The following is a 26,418-nucleotide window of genomic DNA, read 5'->3' as shown; positions in this document are numbered from 1 at the left end:
CTGGCGAGTAAAACCCCGTCCTAAAGGGTGGGAATATAGCTCAGAATGGTCACGCTGTGAGGTCATTTGAAATATGCTCAGGAGCCGGGGACACGGCTGCGATCTGAGCAGAGCCCACCACATCAGTCAGCATCTCGGAGGGAAGGAAGCCGACTGTTTGGACAGGGGGCGGCAGGCTTTGCCAAGAAGAAGGCGTCTGCTGTTCCTCTGATGCTTTTGGTAAACTGTGGAAAGAGACGGGGGCATATTTCTACTCATTTGGTCTTGGATGTGTCACTTCCTTTCATGTGTCCTTATTCCTGTCCAACGCCCAACATCTGTGTTACTGTCATTGTTGCGTCTTTTGTGTCTGGTAACTTCCACTCTGCTAACGAGTCATACTGGGTTGCAAAACTTCCAACAGTTTGGGAATTTTCCTTATCTGACTGATCCCATTCTTACTCCAAAAGTGAATGAATGCCTAGAAGGCGCACGGGATGTTGGTCAATACAAAGATGACTCTAAATTGGTTGTTTCATTTTCCTCTCTGCTCTCACTCTCTCTCCCTGCCTGTTTTTACACAGACATCAAGTGGGCTCACAGAGACCTGTGGAAAAGCAACCAGGCAAAAATGCTCAACTATGGAAAAGAGTGGAAATATTTGCCAGAGTGGCCAGAAGACCGACTTTCGATGGCCAATTATGATGTCAGGGAGTCGAGGAAGCCACAGAAGATACAGTCCTCTCTCATTCCCTCTTCAGTCCTCTTCATTATTCATCATCAGCTCTAATCATCAAACACGCCATGCATGCCCTCCCTGTGATCTCTCCTTTCTAAGCCAGAATCAACACAGGAGGCCACAAAACCCCAAACTCTTGAGATCCTCTGTTTCCTGAGGTGCTTTTGTATGCGGTGAACTTTCCAACTGAGGAGCCATTTATTTTCGTGCATGAGTAAGGGATGAGGAACAACTAAAGAATTTGACTACAATGTTTCTTTCACATAAGAGCGGAGGGGCTTGGGTAGCATACGCTTAGGGGAATCGCCGCCAGATTGAATCTATTAAATTTAGGGGGATGATGTCACTTCTCTCCACTCCTCCACTCCTCCTTCACTCCTACTCCCATCATCTGTTACAAACAGTGTTTAATAGTTACTGAAACTGACTGTGCATGCGTAAACACTCTCACTGAATCAAAACCGCAGATAACTGTGCGGCGTGGGCTGACGATTACTCTGCAGGACTCATGTCAGTATTTTTTCTTTTATCATTAACTATGTTAATGTATGTTTAAAGCGGCTTAAATTCATTTTAAATTAACAATGTATCATATGCCAATGTGGTAACAATGTGAGAATGTGAAGGGGCTCTGTCGTAGTGATACATTTACAGAGAGTTATCACCTGAATCTGTAGCTCCACTCGGCTTTACGGAGCTTCATAGAGTTTCAGCTCATTGTTTAGCTGTTTGGCTCACAACATTACTGTTTTTTTCACTGTCACCGCTCTCATAGCGAGATTTTCGGCCGCTATTTTCAATGAATAAGCTCTAAATTCCCAAAGCTCACTACCTGCTCAGCACCAAACAGGAGACGAACATAGTTCGTGACAAGCTGGGGAACAATATATGAACATATTACAGCTGACAATTACAGATATTTCCGTAAACAGTTGCTAGAGACCAAATTGACCAAGTATTGGATTTAAATTCACCATGCAGTGGTGAGACACACGACTCCAGGTGAATGATTATGTTGCTCCATAACTGCTAACAAGTTTACTGAGTTCCTCAACTTAAACGTGGAGATGTCAGTGATGCGTTTACAGTTTGTTTCTGCTGTTGCCAAGTGGTCAAAACAACCAGGTTTAAGGCACGTAGCCCATTGCATTGCAAAACAATTGAGGTAATACAAAACAGGGAAGAACATCAAATCATGGCCAAACTGCTTGAAAATTGTCCAACTTGTGTAGTGTCACCACAAGTGTTGTAAGGTATTGTAACATCACTGTTACCACGGACAGTGTGGCTTAAGGTTGAAGGTCAGACGGAGGACAGTTCAGATATCCACTTCCATTAGACGAGTACTGAGAGAGAATTGAGAAGGAAAAGCAGCCGGTTATCCTTGTTACTTTGTTTTTTGTACAGATTAAACTAAAAAGATACAGCGTGTTAATTAGTGAGTGTTAGAGTTGTTGTTTTTTACCTTTAAACAGAGACATGTTAGCTGTTTCACGGTTTTCAAGTGTTACGCTAAGATAACCGGCTGCTGGCTGTAGATTCACCAAACAGACACAAGAGTATCAATCTTCTCATCTAACACTTAAACAAGAATGCAATTAAAAGAAGACTTTTGAAATGTCAAAGTATTGTTTTTGGAAGTACATACTTTTTGGGGGTAGTCTTTCCTTATCCGAATCAAGGGTCCGACGACAGAGGATGCTGTATGTTGTACAGTAAATCCCGCTGAGGCAAATTTGTGAGTTCTGACATTGGGCTGTATAAGTAAAATTGAATTGAAATTAATTCGAATTTTTCTGAGCACCCTTACTCCCAGGTGATTCATCTCCACTATAACATAGAGATTTCCATTTTGTTGGAATGGCAAAACCACAAAATATTTCTCTGCTGATTCTTTTTCTAAATATTACTCACAAAGATTGTGAGATAAGGAAATTCCTCAGACATAATGACATAACGACCCCATTTTTTTCTACCCAATTTCAGGTTATTTCTTCTTCACTTATGATAGGTTTTCATTTGAGGTTATAATTTAAGTTAGTGTTATAGATTGAAATGTTATTTTGGGTGAGTGAACTGAGAAAAGTTCAAGATTGAATGATAAGTTAAAGAAAAAAAGAAGTTGCGCACGTGTGTGTGTGTGTGTGTGTGTGTGTGTGTGTGTGTGTGTGTGTGTGTGTGTGTGTGTGTGTGTGTGTGGGGCTGAGGTTGCGTTAACAGATGCTGTATCACACACGACCATCCGACCTCTTCGTGGGTCAGTATTGTGACAGAAGGTGAGACAACCTCGGGAGCCCCTGACCTCCACAGGGCCGCCGCAGCTCACTGGCTGAGCCCCCAGCAGGGGAGGAGTCTGTCGCCAGCCTGCGCTGATAAAAAGCGGCTGCTCCTCACGGTGGAGGAAAACACATTTGGAGGAGGCAGTCTCAGTGTTTGAGTCTTTTACAGGAATGATAAGCCTCTCATGACTTGTGCGTCTCACACTCTGACAAGTGGGGTCGTCTCTTGTTCGCTCGAAGCCGGGGGACATTTCTGATTCATCTCCTTTTTTAGTCTCGCCGGGCTGCTCAACTTTTCCCTCTCGTTTATTTTCCACACCACCACCTCTTTATATTGAACTAGTTTTCTAAGATGACCTGGACGGTGAACAGTTGTTTAGTCACCCTGGCCATCCTGTTTCTGTGGCGAGTGGAAGAAATAGCAGAAGCCTGCAGCTGCTCCCCAGCGCATCCTCAGCAGGCGTTTTGCAACTCAGACGTCGGTAAGTTAACTCACAGAGCACGATTAATCAATAGAATGCAGCATTCAGTCCTAATCCGTTTGAATGTAGGATGTTCGAGGATCATGTCGTTTATTTTCTGACAAAGAAACTGTAAATGCTGAGAGGGGAAACTTCCCCTACTCTTGTGTTTACAATTACAGGGTGGAATTTTCTGTCTCTCAATCTGTCTTTCCACTGCCCTCCTCTCTTTTTCCTCCTTCTCTCTCTAATCATCTGGTGATAGTTTTGAGTCATGATAGTGACATACATGTAACTGTTACTTTATTTAATTTGCCTACTTTTTGATCTGCAGTATAATCAGTGGTAGTAACTAAGCACATTTACTCAAGAACTGTACTCAAGTTTAAGTAATTATATTTTTTGTGCTACTTTATACTTCTACTGCTCTACATCTAATATACATTTGTCTGAGAGCTTATGTGTTGATTTAGAATGTTTGTGATAAACTAAAGGTGATGCTGTATGTAGTGAGAAGATTCTCCTACTTCTTTAAAAAAAAAAAAAAAAAAAAAAAAAAAAAAACTTGGATCAGCTGGAAAATGCATCGTCACAAAGCTGAAAACAGGGCTGTTTTTCTCCTTTCATGAAAAGTTGATTTTTAAGTAATACGTTGTTCTGATGCTACACATAAATGATGATCTGATGATCTATGATGCAGCGCTCTAGATTAAACTACCCAACAGAGTATAGAAGTGAAGTGTTCAGATTAGCACAAACGTAAACACCTACAGCCGTAAAATGCAACATACTCATTAATGCATCAGCATTATTAATCCAAAAACATCATAAATAATAGTCAAACACTGACACTGACATTTTACTTTTTATAGACAGTTTCTGTTTTGATTTGGTGCTATAGATAAAAATGGACTTGACTTAAAGTACAATGTGCTGATAATACAAACTGTTCCGTCAGTAATCTTTTGAATGCAGGGCTTTATAAAGGATCTGAACGCCTCTTCCACCACGAATAGAAACACAAAATGTAAACTATTTCAAACATTTTTTCCACGATTGCTTGCAAAAGCATTTTTTTCCCACATTGTTGCCTGCTATTGAGGCTGATCAGAGTTTTTAGTTGTCTCTCCTCTAACTCTCATTCGTGGAGTGTTAGTGTGACAAAGAAACGGCTCAGACACGGAAGTCTGTATTTCATCCTGGTGAGTAAACTGTGGATCAAGTACTGCTCAACAGGATCATGCAGAATAAATGACCATCCTCAACTCAGTGGTTGAGAGGTCTATGGTGCACTTCCTTAATGACTACTAAATGGCAGTTTGATTTGCTCTTTCTCAAAGGTCATGTGGATCCTTCCCCTTTTATTTTTGACTTATTACAAAACCCTGCTTGTTGCTGCCTCCGACACAGGCCTTAAACTAACGAGAGTCTCAACAGTGACCAGCCTGTGTAGCTATTTAAATTGGTGGTTTGCAGAGGGTCTTTTTTCTTGGTTGTGCGCTGGCTGCGTGTGTGGTATGTATACAGACGCTGACTTATTCAAAGGTTTCTCTTTACCATTGGATTCCATGGCTTTGGAGGGTGAAGAAACCACATTATCCTTCGTGCTGGAGCGTTTACTGTAAAGGAAAGTCCTGATTTATCAGAAGTTCCTTTTACCTTTTTCGTTGAGATAAATTAAGTACTCAAAGGCAGCCAGGTAGCTAATGAAAGAGTGAAAGAAGTTGGCTAAGGAGGACATTTGTTGTTACAAAATACTACAGTGTTAAAGGGTATAGCTACTAATAATGGCAATAGTATTAGTTATGATACTAATAATAATACAAAAAAGTTAATTTTTCATTGGTTTTACTTTTTTAATGACACAGAGACAGAATTGATGACATCAGTTTTCCAAAACACAACTACACCAAATAGCAAATACACCAAACATTAAATACAACTCTCTTATTTTATCAGAAGGGAACAAGGCTTTCCATCATTTGGACTTGTAGAGAGTACGGGGTCTATATGGATAGTTTAAACCTAAACTGAACATCAAGATGGATTCATTTCATCACTGTGGTCATCACCCCTCCAAAAAACATAAAAAAAAACTAACCCAAAACATATTAATCTGTGACGTTATTAGCTTGTGAAGTCACAGGCTGCTACACAGCAAATTGATGGTTGGCTGACTTTGCAAAATTATGAGATGTTCGATGAGCTGGCACATTCAAAATAAAGGTCAAAACAACCAGAGCTAGCTCTGCCTTCACTCTGCAGGCTTTCCAATTTTCCAATTTAATTTTAATTTTAGTTTCTGGTCTACTATTCTCTGGACTCTAGGCGACTGTACTTGTGTTACGATAAATCAAAGTTATTGGCTTACACAGTGTGTGTATTTACAATGTGGCTGTTTACAACCTGCCAAGTTGAATATTCTACTTAATTTAGCAATAGATGGCAAGCCAAAAGGCTTTCTGCAAGGAAACCCCTTCTGACAGAAAGATATAGTAGTAGTAGTAGTAGTAGTAGTAGTAGTAGTAGTAGTATTATAGGAGGAGCGGCAGAGTATGTGTAGGGAGTAGGTTGTGGTGGATGCATGCATCAGGTATCTTCACCTGGTTAGGCTTAGGCAACAACACTACTTGGTTATGTTTAGGAAAATATACATAGCCTATAGTAGGCTATATATACACATACAGTATCTATTGAGTGTCTGGGTCGGGTGCAAATTGCATTTTTGGTTTCTGACACCTGGGTGCTAATAGCATCTGCCATGAAATAATGTGTATGGTATTTCCATGGCGTTACTGCACAGTAAGACATTGCCTTGAGGAACCCTTACTCACTGTCAGACAGTTTACTGAAGTGAAAGTGTTACTTAAGTTGCACAGATTTGTGGTCAGAGTGTCTGCTGAAAATTACTCAAGAACATGAGTAGCTAACAAACTTAGATACAGTGTCTCTTAAAAATGGGGACGAACAGTCAAAGTTTCCTGAAACTATGCATTTGTGTGAGATCATTGCATCATTTGGCCCTTGCAACGTCCGTTTTGAACGTCTGCTGTACTTCCTAAAGTATTCTTGTTGTGGGAGGCAACGTCAAGGTACAGTGAAGAATAGAGGTAAAGGTACAAATCCATAATGGAAAAGTCTGATCGAAGAAAAATGTGGTTTCAACTGGTCAGTTTCCACGTCTGCCCCTAGTTGACCTGAGCTTTCTGTATTCTACTAGAGCCTAACTTATTTCTCTCTCCATATACTGGAGTAAACAAAAACAATTTACCAGATCAGCTATTGTTGTAAACATGTAGTTCCATTTGTGTTGTCAAAACAGACAGAGCAGGAACCCAAAAATAAAATCTTTCCCTCATAAATCGAAATCCATCCCTTGGGTCCTTGGCTGAGGTAGAGGAATGCCGGGCGGTCATATGCTGCGCTCGTTATGCGTTTCCACTTTATTTCACAATCCTCTGCGATTTGTAGACTATACCTGTGCCACTTTTGTGAACAAGGAAAGTGAAAAATGTGAGGTCTTGATAGGAAGCCAGTTTTCTAACGTGATTTCCGGTATAAACACGGCCCTGCGCTGCAAGCTGTGTAAACAGAGCTGCCGTTAAAACCAGAACGAATGTGTGCGGCTGCTTTAAACTCCAGCATCACCAGTGATAATGCACCAATCGATCTGTCCATTTTGTAAAGTAATCAAATGGATGATGGTGGATTAAACCCATGTATTCCTTTAAAAAAAGAAAATTCAGCAAAGTAGTCAATTTGAAGCTGTAGTCTCTTGTCTGACCACTTACGTACAGGCAATTAGGTCTAAATAACTTAAGAATAAAACGCACTATACCACCTCAAGGAGAAACTAATGTATTGGTGCTTCAGTGCAATGGGCATCAGAGCTTGTTTTGGATTTTATTGTTTATGATGTAAATAGCTGGAATGTGGATGTTCTCCAAATAACAAATGGAAGAAAGTGTCTATTACTAGTTATGTAATGTTGAATGCAATTTATAGAGATGACCCGCATCCTCACAAAGTTGTTTTCAAAGCCCAAGTGCACAAATGATGATACAGTATATCATTCACATAAGTGTGTGTTTTTTTTTAAATACTGTGCATATTTTCACCTGCCCTGCTTTACACTAGTAGACGGAGAAGTGATCTGTGTGTGTGTGTGTGTGTGTGTGTTCCTGCGCACTCAGGTGAAGGCGATTACCACCAATCCTCTCTGTAGCCAGAGAAGTTGGAGTTTCTCAGCACGACTCGCTCTAAGTGTAGTGTTTGAGTTCTGTAAACCATCTTCCCTGGTGTAGATGATCACACGGTGCAGCTTGTCATTCTAAACCATGCCTGTAGTGTATACAGCTTGTTTGTCAGAATATCTGCTACTTCACAGCAGCTCTGCGGCACACAGAGCAGCACACAGCATGCACAAGTCAGTATTTTGCACATTTTCCATCCTCCCTCGCTCTCAGTATTGCTAAGTCTTCTCCCTGTATACACATGACACTGTTAGGCTACCTCTGCAATGTGACTAATATTCTGTCTGTTCTGTCCTCTGTTTCCTTGCTTGGAGAATTAAACCATCACTTTCTCCATCTGTGCGCACACTCTCCTTTTTTCCCTGTTTCTCTTCTTCTTTTAAGGGTCGACTCTTTAGAACCTTAAAAGGAGATGTTCTCTAAGCCTCTATTGTCATCAAATTTGGGCACATATGGCTCGCAGCTTCATACCTCCGTCATATAAAAAGCAAATGAAAAAGGCGTGATCTTATTTGGTAAGGAAGCGGGCTGGTGGTGGTCTTAGCAGTCAGTAGCTGCCACCTTGAGAAAGCAAGGACTTAAACTGGGACTTCAGGGAGAACATCTGGTTAACATTAACTCTGTCGCAAGTCTCCTTCGCTTGAAAGCTTGATTTTGAATATGATTTCGTAAGTGTAGTAGTCCTGTGAACATGCATGATACAAGTAGTCCATAGATATTTAGCTATTACTGGTTTATGAGCAATGCTATACTGTACTTCACAACAACACTAGGATTCACGTGACAGAAGCGGTGATTGTGAAACACACGAGTCATATTTTTGTGTTGAATAATCTGTATTTGAGCTCAAAGGCTCATCGGTATGGCTCTGATGATATTTTTCCACTTGAACTATATTTTTTTTTTCCCGTCCAAACCTCTCTGAATCTGGAACCTCAGAGAGAGAGAGAGAGAGAGAGAGAGAGAGAGAGAGAGAGAGAGAGAGAGAGAGAGACGAGAGAGAGAGAGACACAAAAGGGACAGAGAGAGGTTGACAGAGAAAGGGAGAGAGGTTGATTTGCATGTCAGCACCTCTAACCAGACAGAGAGGCAGGCCGGCAGAGAGGCCTGGGGGCGAAGGGAAGCATTCTAGTTCAGCTTTTTCAAAGATTGCTGACTGGCTTCCTCCTGCGTCGGCCCAGGAGCCTGGGAACAGGCAGCACACATTCCTCCCTCTGATTGCAGCTGATGAAACACTCATGTTGCCTCTGTCTTCCTAGTACCTGGCACATGCAAACTCCTCAGATCCAAGCCGCAGCAATGTGTTGTTGCCGAGTCCGGCATGCCAAACCTGGGCAGGGCCCAGATCAGATACAGACGGACCCAGATCCTGTTTGCTTTTTACATGACAATGGTGTTTGACTTTGAAGCTTTGTCTTCAAATACATGAACATAAATGTGGGTTGTTTTTGTCTCTTTCCAGTTATCAGGGCAAAGGTGGTTGGGAGGCAGGAGGTTGACGTTGGCAATGACATCTATGGAAACCCCATCAAGCGGATCAAGTATGACATCAAACAAATCAAGGTATGTTGGATTAAACTAGTGTTTTTTTTGTGTCATAAACTTATTTGCAATATGAATCTAAATGCTCTGTTCTCTGCGTGAATTGTCAGATGTTCAAAGGTCCCACCCAGGATACTGACGCCATCTACACAGCTCCCACCTCTGCAGTGTGTGGGGTGACTCTGGAAAATAATGGCAAGGAGTATCTTATCACAGGTAAAACTTTTACCACATTTCAAACCACACATTGTAAAATATAACAATTATTGTTCCTCAATACGTCTTCATGATGCTCTTGAGATTAGCTTTGATGTCGTCTAACGCACTTTTCTTCCTTTTCAGGCAAACTGGAGACTGATGGGACGATGCATATCACACTGTGTGACTTCCTTGAGCCCTGGGAGGACCTGAGTCCCACCCAGAAGAAGAGCCTGACTCAGCGCTACGAAATGGGCTGTGATTGCAAGGTAGAAAATGACTGCAAACTAGAAATAATCTTGAAAGGCGCATTGGTTTTGTTTCTAATTTAAACCCCTGATGTTTGCCTCTTCTCAGATCACCCGCTGCACCGTCATCCCCTGCATGATCAGCAGCCCGGCGGAGTGCCTGTGGACGGACTGGGTGATTGAGAAGACAGTGAATGGAGGGCAGGCCAAACACTTTGCTTGTATCAAGAGGAGTGATGACTCTTGTGCTTGGTACAGAGGGGTCGCACCGCCCAAAAGGGATTTCCTGGACATCGAAGACCCTTAACTCCACCACTGTCCAATAGTCCAAAGATGTCTAAGATATATTAAGATACAAATACCAAAAACACATATAAATACTTTTTTGTTTTGTTAAGACAGCCATAGGGCAAGTGCTCTGTGCTGAGTTTGTTTTTATTTACAGGCCTCATTATGTTTTTAATCAACAGTCTTATGAATGCAGCACTTTCAGGCACTTCTTCCCCTAAATCCAAAGCATTTCCTCATAAACCACTTCTCCGTCAGCTGAAAAAAGGGGATAATCATCACAATTCAGTATAACTGTTCATAGCGTTTTTGTTCTTGAGCTATTTTACCTTTTTTAACAAAAGGTATTTTTTTAAATCGAACTATAATTCTATAATGCAACACGTGCATACCTATAATTTAAAGTGTAACAATTCTGTGAATCGGTTTGTTCATGAATAACATTAAGTGGCAATTGGTGCCCTGATTTGTGACAGCAGGGCTATCACAAGGAACGATCACATCTTGCCTGTCCTGCTTCAGATTACTTCTTTTTTTTTTCTTCTTTTTTTTTCTTAAAGATGTGACCAACCTGTTTCGACTAAGCACAATCAGTGCTTACGCTAATGTTTTCTCTAAATAATCCTGAATAGACAAGAATGCACTTTGAACACAATTGCCACAGCAGTCATATTGTCTCTAATGAAACATTTCTGAAAAAGAGGATTGAATCCTCCATTTTTGTATTTTTTGTTATTACAGCTCTTCTCTTTGTTATGCTTTAGCGTAAGCGCCTATTTTATTTAAGGAGGTTATATGATTCAACATATTCTATTGAGAAAAAAAAGCCCACATTGTGATACTTTTTGTGACATCATTGGTAGTAAGGAGAAGACCAAGTATTTTAACAGTATTAGTAAAATACACATTTTATGTGCATTCAAGGTCAAATTGTAGGCCTTATGTTACCTGCCCGACTGGCTCGTCCTTTAGGCCAGTTGGTTAAAGATATTGTAACCAATCATCCATTGCAGAGCCTTTGACATGACCATAAAAAATGTTGAGCAAATGCCATGTGACTTTAATAATTATGAGAGTGTAAAAAGGTTTTTCATTTGAAACTGTACTCAAGTATGATGTATTGTGCTGGTTTCACACGAGACATTTGAGATGATTTTTTTGCATGCATGTCCAGCTGAAACAATACTGTACATTTTGACTATTACATTAAATGTCAAACCCTGTTTAGATGCTTTGCATGGTTATTTTCACACCAATGCTCATTGTGTGCAGATCGACAAGACTCCACTTCATTAAAGAATCAGCATGGCTTTGTTTGCTAGTGGTGTACATACAATAATACACAGACAGGCACAGAAATAACCGCGTTTCACTCCTGATACAGGAAGGCAAAAGTCGTACAGCAGGCGAGAGAAACAAATAAATAAAGATCAGTGTCGTGTTTAATTTTCAGTTTCTTAAAAAACGTAATAAAGGCAGGGACAGTAACTGCTTTGTGACACCAAAACAGCAATCCGCTGCCGCTTAGTGGAGACATGTGACATTTCACCGACATTCCTTCACGAGCCTATTCATGTGCACAAATACGTAATATTCTAAATGACACTCGGGATTTCAAGATTATGAATTAATTTAGAGTTGATCACAGTAAATAGCACGGATAGATATTGCGTTTATTTAAATATGAAATGCAACCGCAATGTTTTCTCTGAGGCTACTGTGACTATTCTGCGCTACTAGTTTGTTTGTTCACTCCAACAGCATTATTATCAAAGATGATTATAAATAGTAGGCCAATCAAATCAAGTCTGAATAGGCTGCCTAAAATATGGATGAAATCTGCAGACATAATCATTTATTTTTGGTAAATTCAGTAGCAATAGGGGAATTATTTTGACACTAGGGAAGCGATTTCATCCTCGAGGGATTTCCATGTGAGCGAATGGCTACGCTTTTCAAGACCGACATAACTGCAGTATATTGGGGATTTATCGGCGCTCTTTGTTGTTACATTAAAAACTGTCAACATACATCCCGATAGCATCGATGGTAAACAGCGCTGTCTTGAAGTCTATTTGGTGCTTTTCTCCCGACAAGCGCTGCGTCAGTCTGAGCACTGATTGGCTGAGCCGTTCAGCTAAGGCGTGACCTGTTCTCCGATTGGCCTTTCATCGCTGTCAATCACCGTTATCGCCGCCCTTTGATAATGCAGCATGGGCGAAAATACCAGACCCAAGAGCTACAGCTGAGGAAGCAGAGCCCTGTACTGTCAACGTTTTCACGCGTTTGAACAGAAAGGTGAGCTAACTAAACGTCTTTTGGACGTACGTAATAAATGTTAGCATATATTTCCGAGATGATGTAGTATAACAAGCTGGCGGGATGTGGCTGCTGGGGGTTTGTTAGCCACCCGGACGCTGAGATGCTAACCCACATTGCAAGGCTAGAGGCTCGCCACGTTAAGTTAGCTCGATGGCTAATTTGCTGCTGCTACTGTCAAGCGTAAAAAAGACCGTAAACGACACAACGAGCGGCGTCGTCATTGCTTCGCTACACATATATCCATTAAACATAGAGGGATACACACGCGTACGTTGTTGACGATGTTTTGTCTCCAAACTTGACACCGTTCAAGTTGACATTACCGTTAGCTGTGGTCGATGTTAGCAACCTAGCATTTGAGCTATGATGAGTGGCCCTAAGAGTTGACTTCGGCTGGTGTGCAGAGGCTGCCACGGCTAGTGGAGTCGATAACGAGAACTGCGACCCGGGAAAACTGTAAATCCTTTGGCGTCGGACAGTTAAGTAACGTTAGTTGTCTAATAAAGCAACAACAATAGAGCGATTTTTTAGAAGTGACAGCAATAGCTGTGCTGCCTTCAGGTGCTTCCTATAAAATCCATCGTTTGCATGTTTTAGTCCACGAGTGGGTACTTGTGATTTGAGCTGCTCCTTGGTTATTACGGTATATAAATAGTCTTTGCATGCTGTCGTTGTCATTTAAACACGACCTTGTCCAGTAGCTCTAACACAATTTCGTTGATTACATAATTTGCCTTGAGAAAAATGCCCACCACAATTTTCTAAAAGATGACATCTTCTAATTGAATGTCTTTTTCTGAGCAGCAGTCCAAAAAAAACAAACTATTTTGTTTACTAGCATAAGACAAAAAAAATGACAAAATAGAGAAAAGCAACAAATCATCACATTTGTGAAGCTGTAACCATTTTTAATTTTTACAGGTTAGTAAAATAGTTCATGATTTAGTTTTCAGTTGATCAACTAATCAAGGAACTGACTAATCATTTCAGCCCTATTCACTTTGTTGTTTTTCTTCTGTCCACGTGGCTCTTTTATTGATAGACGTTGACTCCATTAGAGAGGTTGATCTGAAGCATTTTAAAAATGTATAAGAATGATGATAAATTGTTAATGTTGCTCTACCACTGTGGTTGCTGCAACACAGCATTCCGTTAACAAGATGACGTCTAATTAGGGAGTCTTTTTAAGTCTTTTTCTGGTCTATAAGTTTAGTCACAGTCGGGCATGTTGACTCCACTTTGTTTCTATGTATTGGCCCTAATATGATGTGCTATTAACACGTAATCATTTTGTCTGCACTTTGTCAGAACCCCAGGATAATGGCAGTTTTTTTTTTGCTAAAGTTTGGCCTGTGATTGCATTATTAACTCCACTGATGTAAATAAGCATGTAATGTAATGTCAGTGTGAGGAGTACTTCCAAAATATGAGACAAGCAGAAGAGGCCTGTAGTCATTTGAGGACATAAGACTTGTTGTCGTGTTCATATTGAGAGGTCATTACATATTTAACACACATAAATAGCTTGAAACAGTTTAACTAGAGAGCATGGATGTACCTGAATGCAACACTCTTAAAATTACAGTATTTTATGGAGTTTTGATCATTTGATGTCCCCCCAAAAAAATGTTTTAAACCATCTACATCAGAAGGTGACATCTTTTGGGATTCCTTATGTGAAGAATCTGCTCTCAGATCTCCCCCCAGACATTAACACACCTCAACTAATACCCATGCACAGCTATCACTACTGGTGATTGGCTCATATCAGCTCTCAACATAAACAAAATAATACAAAAATGTCCTTTTCATGACAATATTACAAATGCATAACCGTTACAAAGTTTCAGTGTGCTGCATACAAATTAAACTGCTTAAATGTGGTGCCATAATAATCTAATTAAACACCTGTGTTGTGGTTAACGTATCAATATTTCTGCCTGGTCTTGCAGTTGCATCACTGCAGTTCTTCGTGCCCCCCCCCCCCCTTGGGCTCCGTCGTTTTTTTTAGTCTTATCAGGATCAGCAGCACATGAAGGTTAGTGTGCCCTTGCATACAATGCATGTTCAGCCCTCCTCATGACGTCACCGCCCACTCTGATGAGCACCGCTCTCATGGCGCTTTGTGCCTTTCTGTGTTTTTTGCGTCGTACTACTGTAACATCTACGTGATGCAATGTTTTCACCTTTGTTTGGGTGGTTTGTTGTGTTTGGGGGAGCGTCTCGGAGACTGAGTGAGTGATTTATTCGCTCACTCCTTGGTCAGCGTGGAGCACAATGTGCCGGCCCGCTGCCTTTTTTGTAGAAAGTAGCGCGTCAGAAGTCCTTCAATGGGCTGACTCTGGCAGATGGTCGTTGTTGTTATCTACACGGACATGGTCCTTCTGGTTCACTCAGCCGCTCTGTATTTAAAGGGACGGCAGAAAACCAATGCAAACGTTTAACCCTTTTTCTTTTTTTAAATCTCTCATATCACTGATAGTCCAGATGACAACATTTGGTGGTACACAGCTCTACTGAGGAGACGTGCCAATTGATAAAAACATTGATGCAATCAAAATAATGGATAAGAATTAGTGCTGGTGTTCGACAGCAACTGTTTGCGCCTCATGTGCTCTAATGCTTGTCCTCTCATCTCATACACTCACAGCCGCCCTGTGTTACCAGCGCCTGCTGTCTTTCATAACTGTGGGGACAGCTGCCAAGACCCAGTTGGCACCTCGGATGCACACAGTCCTTATATCTCTCTCTCTCGTGGAGCCACGTCAGGATATGTGGCCTTGAGAGGGCCTCATTGGGCACTTAAGTGATTATCTGAGAGATAAATTCAACGTTTTTTTTTTTTTTTTTTATCAACTGCCATGGTGACAGATTGAAGTCACAACACTCACCCTGTAATAGAAAAAAGGCAGTGTACCTAATAGGGTGTAGCTAATAAGATGATGATTGGTCCCTTTTGGGGAAATGAGCGTGAGTTTTGTGTAGCTTCCTGTGGGTCTAGTGAAGTGGCCCGGTTGTTAAACAATTTACGACACTGACACTCAATCCAACTTTCTCTGCAGTGATGTTCCAACAATGCCGATTGTGGATAAACTCAAAGAGGCATTAAAACCTGGTCGAAAGGAGACGGGCGATGAGGGGGACCTCAACAAGCTGTTGGCTTCTTCTGCCAAGAAGGTCCTCCTGCAGAAGATAGAGTTCGAGCCGGCCAGCAAGGGTTTCTCCTACCAACTGGACAGCCTGAAGAACAAGTATGTGATCCTCAATCCCAGGAACGAGGGCGCTACAGGCCAGAGGGCCACTGAGCCGGCCCAAATAAAGAGGCAAGGTAAGCCCTCAAAGTGGAAGAGAAAATGTACTTTTTGACCTTTTTCCCCATATTCACCTTTTCGTCCTCCGCTGCGAGTCATAAAAGCTAATTTTCTCTGTTTCGGTCCTGATAAATCACAAAAGTGACCACACTCCTCCTCTTCCTCCTCCAGTTTCAGAGAACACAGTCAGCGGCCAGAGCGATGGGGTCCCTGCACCGCAGAAGCTGCTCTTTCCAGGGAACAAGCTCACGCTTAAATGGGAGCGCGTGTACAGGGTGGGAGCCGGTCTCCACAACCTCGGGAACACCTGCTTCCTCAACTCCACCGTTCAGTGTCTCACCTACACCCCGCCACTCGCCAACTACTTGCTGTCAAAGGAGCACAGCCGTGCCTGTGAGTATTTGAAATGCTGCCACACATTTAGAGCAGTTACACTCTTTCACTTCTCAAACATTACGCACACCCACGTCGTTTGTAAACTCTTAACCTCGCTACTGTCGCCCTATGTGCGGACACACGTGGCTTCAGTTGGCCAGTTTGGATATTACCAATGCTCACTGAAAGACCTTGAACTGGTGTTCACACAGATTTTAAGTAAACACAGTAAAAGCAAAGTATCTCCTTCAAATTGATTAAAATATATATTTCAACCCTTATTTTTTCCTATCATTTTTTACTTTCAAACACAAATAAAATACTGAATATTTGTTTGAAAATGGAAAATAATTAGCATTTTCCTTGTTGCGATCATGGTTTTACATTAAATTATGTTTTACACTGCGTTCGTTATGCACAATAATGTTTTTCTGAATCTCAATACTGTCACAATAACGCATTCCTGCACTTCAATTGTCTGAGTGACTCTGATATATCCGCCTTTTGTCTGCGTTTCAGGCCACCAGTCGGGCTTCTGTATGATCTGTATAATGCAGAACCATATCATCCAAGCCTTTGCCAACACGGGCAATGCCATCAAGCCTGTCTCCTTCATCAGAGACCTGAAAAGTAAGACCGCCAGCTTCCTTCAGCACCGAAGTGTGATTGTGGCCGAGCAGTTTGTGCCCAATGCAGGCTGTGACAGGAATCACAGACGGCAGTTTAATACTGCCAGAGTCACGATGACGCAACGCTGGCCACAGTGTCCCAAGTGACAACAGCCAGTAGCTGCAGTGAGGCTGTGAATGAACACCATGTAGAGAGTAGAGATGAAGTGTGAGTTGCACCTTGACATGGTGAGGCGCTGTGCTGTAGTCTCACAGGAGCCCTCCCTCCTCCCGTTCCCTCCCTACCTGCCTCCCTGCTTCTTCCTTATGTGCTGCTGCAATCATGTCTCCACCTCCTGCGCCTCTTTTTCTCTCTCTCTCTCTCTCTCTCTCTCTCTCTCTCTCTCTCTCTCTCTCTCTCTCTCTCTCTCTCTCTCTCTCCCTCCCCCCTTCACCCCTCCCCGATGCCCTCTCTGTCTCCTTGTGACTGCGGGCTGAGAGGAGCAGCTTTAGCACAAAAAATGTACAGTCCAGCGTTTCCCTTCCTTGGAACCAGGACTGAGCGATACACTGTGTTGTGTATTTATGGTTCTCTTATACATTCAGGGAGCCGGTGACCACCCCAGCAGTCGGAACTGCCCCTCCACAGCAAGAACAACGTCAATGCATATCATGAAAATACAGCATCTGTGCCTCTTGCTCAGCCCGCCTCCTAAAGAATTACAAATACAGCGCAATGTCGTCACAGTAAAATCGAAAGAGCTTACGGCAACTGATCCCTGAAATCGCCCCAGGATCTCACAAACAAAATAAAACCACAACCACTCAATCGTATGCCAGCAGAGTTGATGCCTTCAAGATGTTGTCTCCCCCATCTCTGAGAAGAGACCTGAACAGGTCATTAGAGGATGGTGTGTTATTTCTCTTTCCCAGTCGGGGGTGACTCACTGTCGTAAATGCGCAGGGATGTGATGCTGGGAATGTGGGGATGACCACATTATTCTTCCAGCTCACACGTTCCCATTTTCCCATTAGGAAATAACAGTAGAGGCAAAAGGGTTTAGAGCTACAGTATCTCTAATGTGAGGCTTTTAGATGAAGTCACTAAGTGACTGCATGCTGCTCATGAGCTCATGTTCATTGAACTGCATGTCTGAGTGCCAAGTGTAGCACACTCTTTTAAACTTCACAAACATATTCGTTGAATTATCTTCGCTGATTATTGCTTTATATCATGTGCATGCGCCTAATTGCCAGGTGTAAACATCCAGAATAATCAAAACCGCAATGTACACAATCACAATGTTTGTATAATACTCTGAATGGTTTTAGAAATGGTTGTAGAAATGTTGTGTAGCTAAAACATGAATAATTGTAATAAAGCACTTCATTTATGTTGATGATTGTGCAGTCAGCATTGGAAACATTTAATTAGCACAAAGCTAACATCAACTCTTTTGTCTCTCACAGAAATTGCCAGACATTTTCGCTTCGGAAGCCAAGAGGACGCCCATGAATTTTTGCGGTACACCATCGATGCCATGCAGAAAGCCTGTCTCAATGGCTACCCTAAGTAAGGCTTTATTGATTCTTAATAGTGTTGAAAGTATGAGTATGTATTTTTTAAACTGCCTGGTTTTACTGGCGTCCACTCGTGTGAAGTTGGACATCTGGACTTTCTTGCTTAGCCTGCTGCCACCGTGGCTCAGGCCCCCGGATATGCTCAGAAAATGGATCGATGTCTCTGTTTTTATGTTGTTGTTGTTTTTCCTTCCTGTCTTTAGGCTCGACAGGCAGACCCAGGCCACAACGCTGGTTCACCAGATCTTTGGAGGCTACCTCAGGTCCAGAGGTAAAGACTTTTTTTACACACAAAGAAAGTAGGAAAAATGTTGCCTCCAGAACTGTGCTCTTTTTTTTGTGAATTTCCACGTTTGTTGCTTTTGGTATTGTATATTGGTCCATTACCCATCAGACTAGACTAATGACAGTGTCAACAAAACATAAAACAGCTTGAAGTAGTTCAATGCTGCGTTCACACATGCAGATCCAAAGTAGTAGTCTGTTACTGATGCTAAGAAGTTATTCTAAATGTGCCTTTACTGCTTCCAAACCAAATATATGGGGGTCTTTAGAGTTTCTTTGACGAGAGTTTTTTTTTTAAACCCACCGACAGACAAAATGAGATTTCATTAATCCTTTAAATTTCTAGAGATCACATAACCTACTGTGAAGACCGACTAAATGTGTGATAACACTGATGCAAATAATGCCATTTGCAAGAGGACAAGTTAAATGCCTTGTTTTTCCCATCAAATAAAGTATTAGGAAAGCTACTATACATCCATAGACATCTCAGCTATTAAATAGAAATTACTCATTTTCCTTACAGTGCTTAGTGACCTTAAGTTTAATCAGAAAACCGTTTATAAGATGCAATTTGGTATAAGGCAGCAACTTGAACATTTTTAGGATATTATCATCTGGTTGCAGGCTTTGGTTGAGCAACTTGTAACAGTCACATCTGAAATGTAAATATTGAGAGGAGCGCTAAATGAAAAAGTGTTTCCCCTGAATGTTTGATCTGAGAGTAAGAGGCCGTTGGTTTGAGGTTCTTGATCGTCTTCTGTTTACAGGAAGTGGAACAGAGGCGGGTGAAATGTTCCTGTAATCGATGATCACCCAGTGACATTAACATTGTATTTCTTCAGAGTTGGCCCTAAGAGAATCACATTTGTTTTTAATTGTCTTTCAGTGAAATGCTCTATTTGTAAAAGTGTGTCAGACACATATGACCCTTACCTGGACATCGCTTTGGAGATTCGAGTACGTTACTCAAGATCTCAATATAACTTTATATAATATATATATTTTTAAACTTGCCTCAGCAACACCATGTCTCTCGCTGTTTTTGTCCGTCAGCAAGCAGCAAACATTGTGCGAGCCCTGGAACTGTTTGTTAAACCAGACGTACTCTGTGGAGAGAATGCCTACATGTGTGCCAAGTAAGTGCCATTTATCTATTCTGACAACATCCTACATTTTTAAGTAAATCTACAGGGCATTAACAAACATGTTTTTGTTTAATAATATAATTAATATTAGACATCCTCTTTTTTCTCTTCTCGCCAGGTGCAAAAAGAAAGTGCCAGCGACCAAGCGCTTCACAGTCCATCGAACATCTAACGTACTGACTCTTTCGCTCAAGAGGTTCGCCAACTTCAGCGGAGGAAAAATAACAAAGGTGAACAAGGAGTTCTCACAGTATCAACTGTTTTGAAAGAGCTGTGGTATTTTTCAGCGACCTCATATTTCTGTCTGTCTGTCTCTTTTTTTTTTTTTTTTTTTTTTTTTTTTTTTCAGGATGTTGGTTACCCAGAATTTCTGAACATCCGCCCCTACATGTCTCAGAGCTCAGGTGATCCCGTTATGTACGGCCTCTACGCCGTTCTGGTACACTCTGGCTACAGTTGTCATGCTGGCCACTACTACTGCTACGTCAAGGTAAGAAGAGCAGATGCACATCCTTTCTTTTTGTTATTATGCACGTTGAAATCTGAGGAAAAACACCTTGAGACAAGATGAGGTCAGACTCAAGACATTAACGGACAAGAAAGTCAAATAAAAACTAAGAAATTAACATATTATAGTCAAATATAACACAGAGGAGGCTCTGTCATCGTCAGAGTAAATGTATTTAACAATTAATTACTTAAAATGTTCTTCCATTCTACCTGGTGGATTATAATTACAGGGATGAAGCAAAAAACGTGTAGAATGAGTAGATTAATACATTTCACAGCCTGCTCCATTTTAAAGTTGTGTCTCTTCCTCTTCTTCTCAGGCGAGCAACGGCCAGTGGTACCAAATGAACGATTCAATGGTGCACTCTAGTAATATCAAAGTGGTCTTGAACCAGCAGGCTTACGTGCTTTTCTACCTGAGGTAAAACACTGTGGATGGCTGCCAGAGATCAAACCAGGTGTTGTCTGGATTTATAATCAAATAAAGCAGAGTCTATATTTGTGTATTAAAGGATCCCCGAGAGCAGGAAGAACGCAGACGGGCAGACCACCAAGCAGGCGATGTTGCATCCTGGGAAGAACAGTGTGTCGTCTGAGCAGATAAGGAGGGCCAACCTGAACGGGCCTCTGTCCTCCCCGCAGGTCACAAAGGTATTACACAAGATGACGTCCGGCTCACTGGTGGACTCTGCATGCCCAGTTTTAAAATGCATGTTCTGATCACAATACTCCTCTTTTCAGAAACTGGAGCCTGCACAGCTGCGTAAGATCCAGTCCATGGACGGCGGTTTGGGTCTGCCCATTTCCAGGAACGGTGTGAGCTCTCAGCCACAGCCCAGACTGTCCAACTGGACATCGTCCTCCAACGGGCCCCCAAAGCTGCCGGGTGGGCCCACGGTTATCGAGGAGCCTTTCAAGAAGCTGAAGAAGCCGTCTCCCCAGAGCCAAGTGCAGTCCCGCAGCATCACCCCGACCCCTTCCAACAACGGGCTCAGCAGGGCGGAGGGAGATAGAAAGCAAGGCGGCGAGGGCAGGGGCATGTCGGCGTCTACCTCATTTAAGTCTTTGTCTGACTCTTCCTCTGCCGACACCTCCGACTCAAAGGTAACATTACAAATGCCAATCTTGGTTCAAAGGCAGGATCATCTAAGAATAGAATAGTATGTGTTAAATATGTCATTACAGCAGATTTATATACCGGAGTTTAAGAAGATGCATAACGGCTGATCGGGCCAGCTGTAGCTGCCCAGAAGCATAACCACAGCATGCTTGCCTTTTGTCTCGGCCAGGACTCTGTGGGTACCAGAAGTGCGCCGGTCGGAGAGACTCCCTCCACCCCGCGGAAAGGCTCGCATGGCCCGGCGTCTCCAGCTAAGAGTGTGGAGCGCTCTCAGAGCACGGAGGAGCAGAAGACGGCGAAAATCAAAACCCCGGCTCTCAACAACATTGCGTCGGAAGCCACCAGCACCATGTCGCCGCCACCTGCCAAGAAGCTGGCCCTGTCAGCCAAGAAGGTGAACTTCATTCCCATCCACAGCAGCAGCAGCACCTCCTGTCTTAGTGAAAGCTCATGATAGCTTGGTTTCCTGTTGACACTCTACACTGCTATCCCAAATTTGACCCTTGATTTCAATAAGTAGTTTTATTAAGGCAAGTAAACTCTCCCTTTCTAGTAGATTTACTGCTGTATGTAATGTGTAATTTCTCCAGTGGTGCTGTCTAATCGACCACATGGTAGCACTTGTTTAGAGTTTGTCGTCTTTTCCTTCAGTTTGTTCTTTTTTTCTAACCATTTCTAATTCTTCTCTTGCCATACCCTTTCCTTTTTGTTTTCCTCCCTCCATCTTTTCCTGCCATCCCTTTAATCCTTCCTCTTCCTCATTTGATTCTCTTCCTTATTTTTGTCACATTCATGGCTATTTTTTTTAGACCACCAAGTTTTTATTTATGTCGATAACTGCAGGCTCGCAGCCGGAGACCGAGCAGCATTGATGCTCCGCCCTCTTCACCACGCCAGCCGTCCAGTGACCCCACGCATCAAAATCAACTTAACCCCTTCACCTTTGCCTCACCTTCTCACACTCACAGGTATGGACATCACATAGGAAATCCAGATTTGTCTTCCTCAAAGGCAAAGTGGCTGAGCAAATCCAGATGTTTTTCTTCTGTTCTCTTCTCAGAGCTGGTCCATTCCATTCACCTAAAGTCCAGTCATCGCCTTTTGCCCACTTAAGTGGATCCTTCAAACAGCAGAGCCCTCAGAAACAGTCCCTTCCCTCCACACTGCAAAAACCAAACGGCAGCCTTTCTCTTAAAACCAACGGGCTTCACAGCGCTGGCCCAAAGAGCCCCAAGTCTTCCAACAACCTCAGCTCCTTGGCCCAAGAACCAGACCTTAACGGCACTCCAGCTCAAAAGGTCAACCAAAAGAAGAAGAAGAAAAAGAAGCGGCGGCATTCTGAGGTGGAGGGCAATGCAGAGCCAATGGCGTCCCCGGCTACAGCGACGCAGATCGACCCTGTGGAGTCAGCCGGCGAGAAGAAGCGCAAGAAGAAGAAGAAAAAGCGAAAGAAGGAGCATGAAGACGGAGAGGCGGTTAAGGAAAGGGAGTGCGTCCCGTCTCACCTGGACACGTCAAACCAGGAAGAGGATTGGTGTCAGGGTGGCATGTGGAGTCTCATGTCCCATCCGGATACAGAACAGTCTAAGCAAAAGCCTCAGGCAGCTGCCACAACCCCAACGCAGTGTGAGTCGAATCAGAATGAACAAGGGGGGAAATCTGTGAAGTTGAAGAAGAAGAAGAAGAAAAAGCAGCTGGTGGAGGCTCTGCAGGTGATGTCGGCAAGCTCTGCACCAGAGAGGTGGGTTGAAGTGTAGCAATCTTGTAGTGATGCATGTCTGTTTTGGTTTCCCCAATATTCATATTTCTGTCCAAAAAGTGCTGCCGGAAATGAATTTTGAGCTCATAATCTGGAAGAGGAGACGTATAACTATGTTTGTGTAACAGCCAGTTGACTTCTAGAAGCTCTTGACAGTGCAATAAATTAACTGAGCTTTATCCCAATAGCACTTCTGAGATCGCGGCCGTTCAGAATGATACGGGAGATTTGGTAACATTGAAAAAGAAATTAAAGATGATGAAGAAGAAGAAGAAGAAGAAGAAGAGGCTAAAAGAAGAGGTTGGACTGTGGGAGGAGAGCCGGCGATGCTCGGACGGGCAGAACGACGAACCTGAAGCAGTGGAGCCCCCTTCCAAAAAGAACGCCACGGAGAACGGCGAAACAAGTGAACAAAGCACAGGTATGCCATACAAGACCATACACAGAACATACTGCCGATAACTGCTGCACCACTACAGCCTCATTAATGTGACGTACTGCATTTATACTGGCAGATTTCATCACTCTTTTTATTGTTTTCTCAATCCAGCCACAGTGATAGTTTGGGACAGGCACGTGAAGGACGGCTACAAACGCAGCCAGGTGCCAGCGGCTGATGGATGTGAATTAAGAGACACCCCGACCCGTGCTGCTCCGGTAGCCTGGGACGGGAAAAAGACCAGCGGGGTGGTGGAGGAGCTGCTCAGGAACGCCACAGATAAGGCCTACGGAGCCAACGGTGAGACACAGAGTATGAATCTGATCTGTTGTACAGCAATGCTTTGACAATTTGTAGCAAATAAGATGCATTTTATGGGTTTTGTTTGTCTTTATCTAGTCCTCAGTTGGGATGGAGAGGTCTCTGCTATCAGTAGAGATGCAGCTGAAGACGTCCGCCACGCCAAGTGTGACACTGTGATCGACGAGTGGGATGAAGACTTTGACAGGGGAAAGGTGAGGGGGGGGGGGGAAATATAGAGAATAATGTCATCTTATATCAGTTTTACTTTAGGTCTGCTAAACTTTAGGCCCATTGTCACCGCCCCTCGTCTTCAACTTCTGTTTTTGTACAAATGAACAGGTAAAGAAAATGAAAAACTATAAGAAGGAGAAGTGGAGAAGTGGCAGCAGCATCTTCCAGAAGGTCCAGGACCGGCGGAGCAAGTGGTCTGTAACACCTGGAGGAAAGAGGGGCTTTGGAGTCCGCCGATGAGAATCCAGATTGCTGTTGAGGTTGCGCTGATTTGGAAATAGAGACAACAATACTGTATACCAAACGTCTGTACCTTTTTTTCTCTTTTTACTTTTATTTCTCTGTCTTGTCGAGACACGAATTCCTGAATAAGATATGAGTTCAAAAGCAACACATTGACAGTCCGGGCAGCCTCTTTTATCTCAATTTGAAACAAACAATGAAATGTTTTCTTTCCCTTTTTAATCCAAACACCAGAGTAGATGGCTCAAGCTTCTCTATGCATGCTATATTTATCTGAATCCCCTAAAACCCCATGTCAAATGAATATTTATATGTTGGCATCCTTTTAGCCTTGGTTATTGTCCCAACAATCTTGAGCTATGACATTATATACTGTGTACCATATATGGGTGGGCTAATAATGAGAAAGTATATCTGCAATACTTTGACTGTCTTGTATTGGAAACTGTACACAATCTCAGAGCATACCTTTCAGATGTAAGGGCTCAGTTAATTTGACATTTACATTTATTTTTTTTTAACCTTATCCTGAAACTATTCTACACCAAATTACAAAGATCTAAAAAAAAAAAAAAAATGTAATCATTACAACATATGTTATTTTAGATTACTGATTTTCCTATTTTATACCTTTATCTGCTATATTTTTATTTTGCTGCAGTGTCTGTGCCATGTGGCTTGTTTTTAAGGACCACATTTTACTTTCATATTGTTGGTAAAATTAAGCTTTAAAATTGCCACTTTTCTTTCTAAAGATGCTTGTCTAAATTGGTAAAAAAAAAAAATGACTTTGGTGAATTATGTTTTTATTTTTGCTCACTTTTAGTTACGACCCTTTTTTGCGCCTGAACAAATTCAGTTAATTTCACGTGGATACGTTTAAGACCACAAAAGAATGCTCTGCCGAATTGTATTGTCTGTGCAAGTGTTGACATTGATGAACACATTGGACGCTCTTAAGTTTCTCTCTGTTTACCTGGACGTTATTGTTCGTAGTGCATCGTGCACTGCTGAGTCTGAAGTTGGGGTTGTTGGGAGAAACTCTGATGGGAGTGGTTGTTTTCTACTGTGCAGCTATTTAATTATGTAGCTCACCTCATCGGTCCAGCGTTCAGAAGCTCTGTGTGGAGATTTGACCGTTCACAAACTGTTCCTCACCAATGTACTGAAATAGAGGGGTTACATTTTATACTTCAGGGCACTGTGTTAGGATGGGACTGCCACAATGCAAATAATTTATCATCCCACCCCTCCCCCTCCCTCCTCCCCCATGTATCTTATATCTCTATGCAATTTTTCTGATGCTCATGCTGGTCACCTAGAAACTGGGCTAAGACTCAGGAACCCAGGCGTCCTATATCCCATCTTCATCACTGATCAGACCGCCCCCGTTTCATACCAGAGTAGTCCCTCTCCCGGGACCGACATTCTGCATCCTGTAGAAACTTTTTTATACAAAAGCATTTTGGGTGTGGACACCGTGGGATCATCTTGCACCAGTCCGGGCACAGATGCGTAGAGAAACTAATGTTATGACAAAATGCTTTGCCAGCGTAGAAGCCTGTACAGTCCATCTTGTGCTACCCGTCTCCCCTCCAGCGCTGTAAAGGTTTGCCCACGCATTTCTTTTCATTCTAGAGATGTTGCCTTGAATTGGCTATTAAAAAAAAAAAAAGTCTAGGATTTAATGTTATAAATATATAATTTAAAGAACTGATCTTTAATGTGCTACTAATACTCAGATCAGTTGGTGGATGTTAACTTGAGAATTAATCTGCAAATGTGTTCGATCATTAGTTTGTAAGAGCGTGTTCTGTCTTCATGCAGGCGCTTCCCTGTGTCACTGTAGTGTGTACAGTACCAGAGAGACTGGGGAGGTCTAATTTCCATAGAACGTGTTTGTGAGGCTGTGAAATCTGACATAGGGTGTGACTCTCAAACCGACGACGTAGAGGAACATTTATCAGTGTGAATGGACGGTTCACATGTTTGCATTGATGGCTCTAAATTTTTGCACCACCTTTTCTGACCAGGGAAGAGATCTTTCATAATGAAAGTGGCTCTCACCACTCTATAGTTAACTATAAAGGTGCAATAAAGTTGTGACTTTTGTGAGCTGATGGTGTATTATTCTGTCCTACTGTTGTTTTTTTCTTGTATTTTGATATCATGTCGTTAGGATAGCTTTAGCACTGT

The 26,418-nt window shown here is 42.4% G+C and overlaps 2 protein-coding genes across 3 annotated transcripts; both read left to right on the top strand.

Moving 5' to 3' along the window:
• The first annotated feature begins 3,122 nt into the window (after positions 1-3,122).
• Positions 3,123-11,210, top strand: LOC137878359 (metalloproteinase inhibitor 2-like). Its single transcript, XM_068718645.1, has 5 exons — positions 3,123-3,479; positions 9,174-9,274; positions 9,364-9,469; positions 9,596-9,720; positions 9,809-11,210. The coding sequence occupies exons 1-5, from the start codon at positions 3,350-3,352 to the stop codon at positions 10,004-10,006; spliced, it is 660 nt and encodes a 219-aa protein (XP_068574746.1). The 5' UTR covers positions 3,123-3,349; the 3' UTR covers positions 10,007-11,210.
• Positions 11,211-12,191: 981 nt separating this feature from the next.
• Positions 12,192-26,337, top strand: usp36 (ubiquitin specific peptidase 36). 2 transcript variants are annotated; one of them, XM_068718414.1, is made up of 20 exons: positions 12,192-12,285; positions 15,372-15,637; positions 15,792-16,013; positions 16,515-16,625; positions 18,074-18,176; positions 18,388-18,455; positions 19,359-19,429; positions 19,526-19,608; positions 19,736-19,847; positions 19,967-20,107; positions 20,448-20,548; positions 20,640-20,778; positions 20,869-21,231; positions 21,417-21,641; positions 22,091-22,215; positions 22,308-22,988; positions 23,195-23,427; positions 23,557-23,745; positions 23,845-23,960; positions 24,088-26,337. In XM_068718414.1, the coding sequence occupies exons 2-20, from the start codon at positions 15,385-15,387 to the stop codon at positions 24,217-24,219; spliced, it is 3,468 nt and encodes a 1,155-aa protein (XP_068574515.1). In that variant the 5' UTR covers positions 12,192-12,285; positions 15,372-15,384; the 3' UTR covers positions 24,220-26,337. The 2 variants fall into 2 exon arrangements, with proteins under 2 accessions (XP_068574515.1, XP_068574513.1); XM_068718412.1 differs by having other exon boundaries at positions 19,709-19,847.
• The last annotated feature ends 81 nt before the right edge of the window (positions 26,338-26,418 follow it).

Source organism: Cebidichthys violaceus, unplaced genomic scaffold (assembly GCF_023349555.1).
Source record: "Cebidichthys violaceus isolate CVI_PGR_0920_01 unplaced genomic scaffold, fCebVio1.0.p SCAF_23, whole genome shotgun sequence".
Lineage (NCBI taxonomy): Eukaryota > Metazoa > Chordata > Actinopteri > Perciformes > Stichaeidae > Cebidichthys > Cebidichthys violaceus.
This window is presented reverse-complemented; position numbering and strand designations above follow the sequence as displayed.

Bases quoted from the DNA above. Each gene is read 5' to 3' on its own strand.
- LOC137878359 (XM_068718645.1), top strand. From the start codon at position 3,350: ATGACCTGGACGGTGAACAGTTGTTTAGTCACCCTGGCCATCCTGTTT. The intron at 3,480-9,173 runs GTAAGTTAACTC...GTCTCTTTCCAG, and splicing joins GTTTTGCAACTCAGACGTCG to TTATCAGGGCAAAGGTGGTT. The intron at 9,721-9,808 runs GTAGAAAATGAC...GCCTCTTCTCAG, and splicing joins AAATGGGCTGTGATTGCAAG to ATCACCCGCTGCACCGTCAT.
- usp36 (XM_068718412.1), top strand. From the start codon at position 15,385: ATGCCGATTGTGGATAAACTCAAAGAGGCATTAAAACCTGGTCGAAAG. The intron at 20,779-20,868 runs GTATTACACAAG...TCCTCTTTTCAG, and splicing joins CCTCCCCGCAGGTCACAAAG to AAACTGGAGCCTGCACAGCT. The intron at 23,961-24,087 runs GTGAGGGGGGGG...ACAAATGAACAG, and splicing joins AAGACTTTGACAGGGGAAAG to GTAAAGAAAATGAAAAACTA.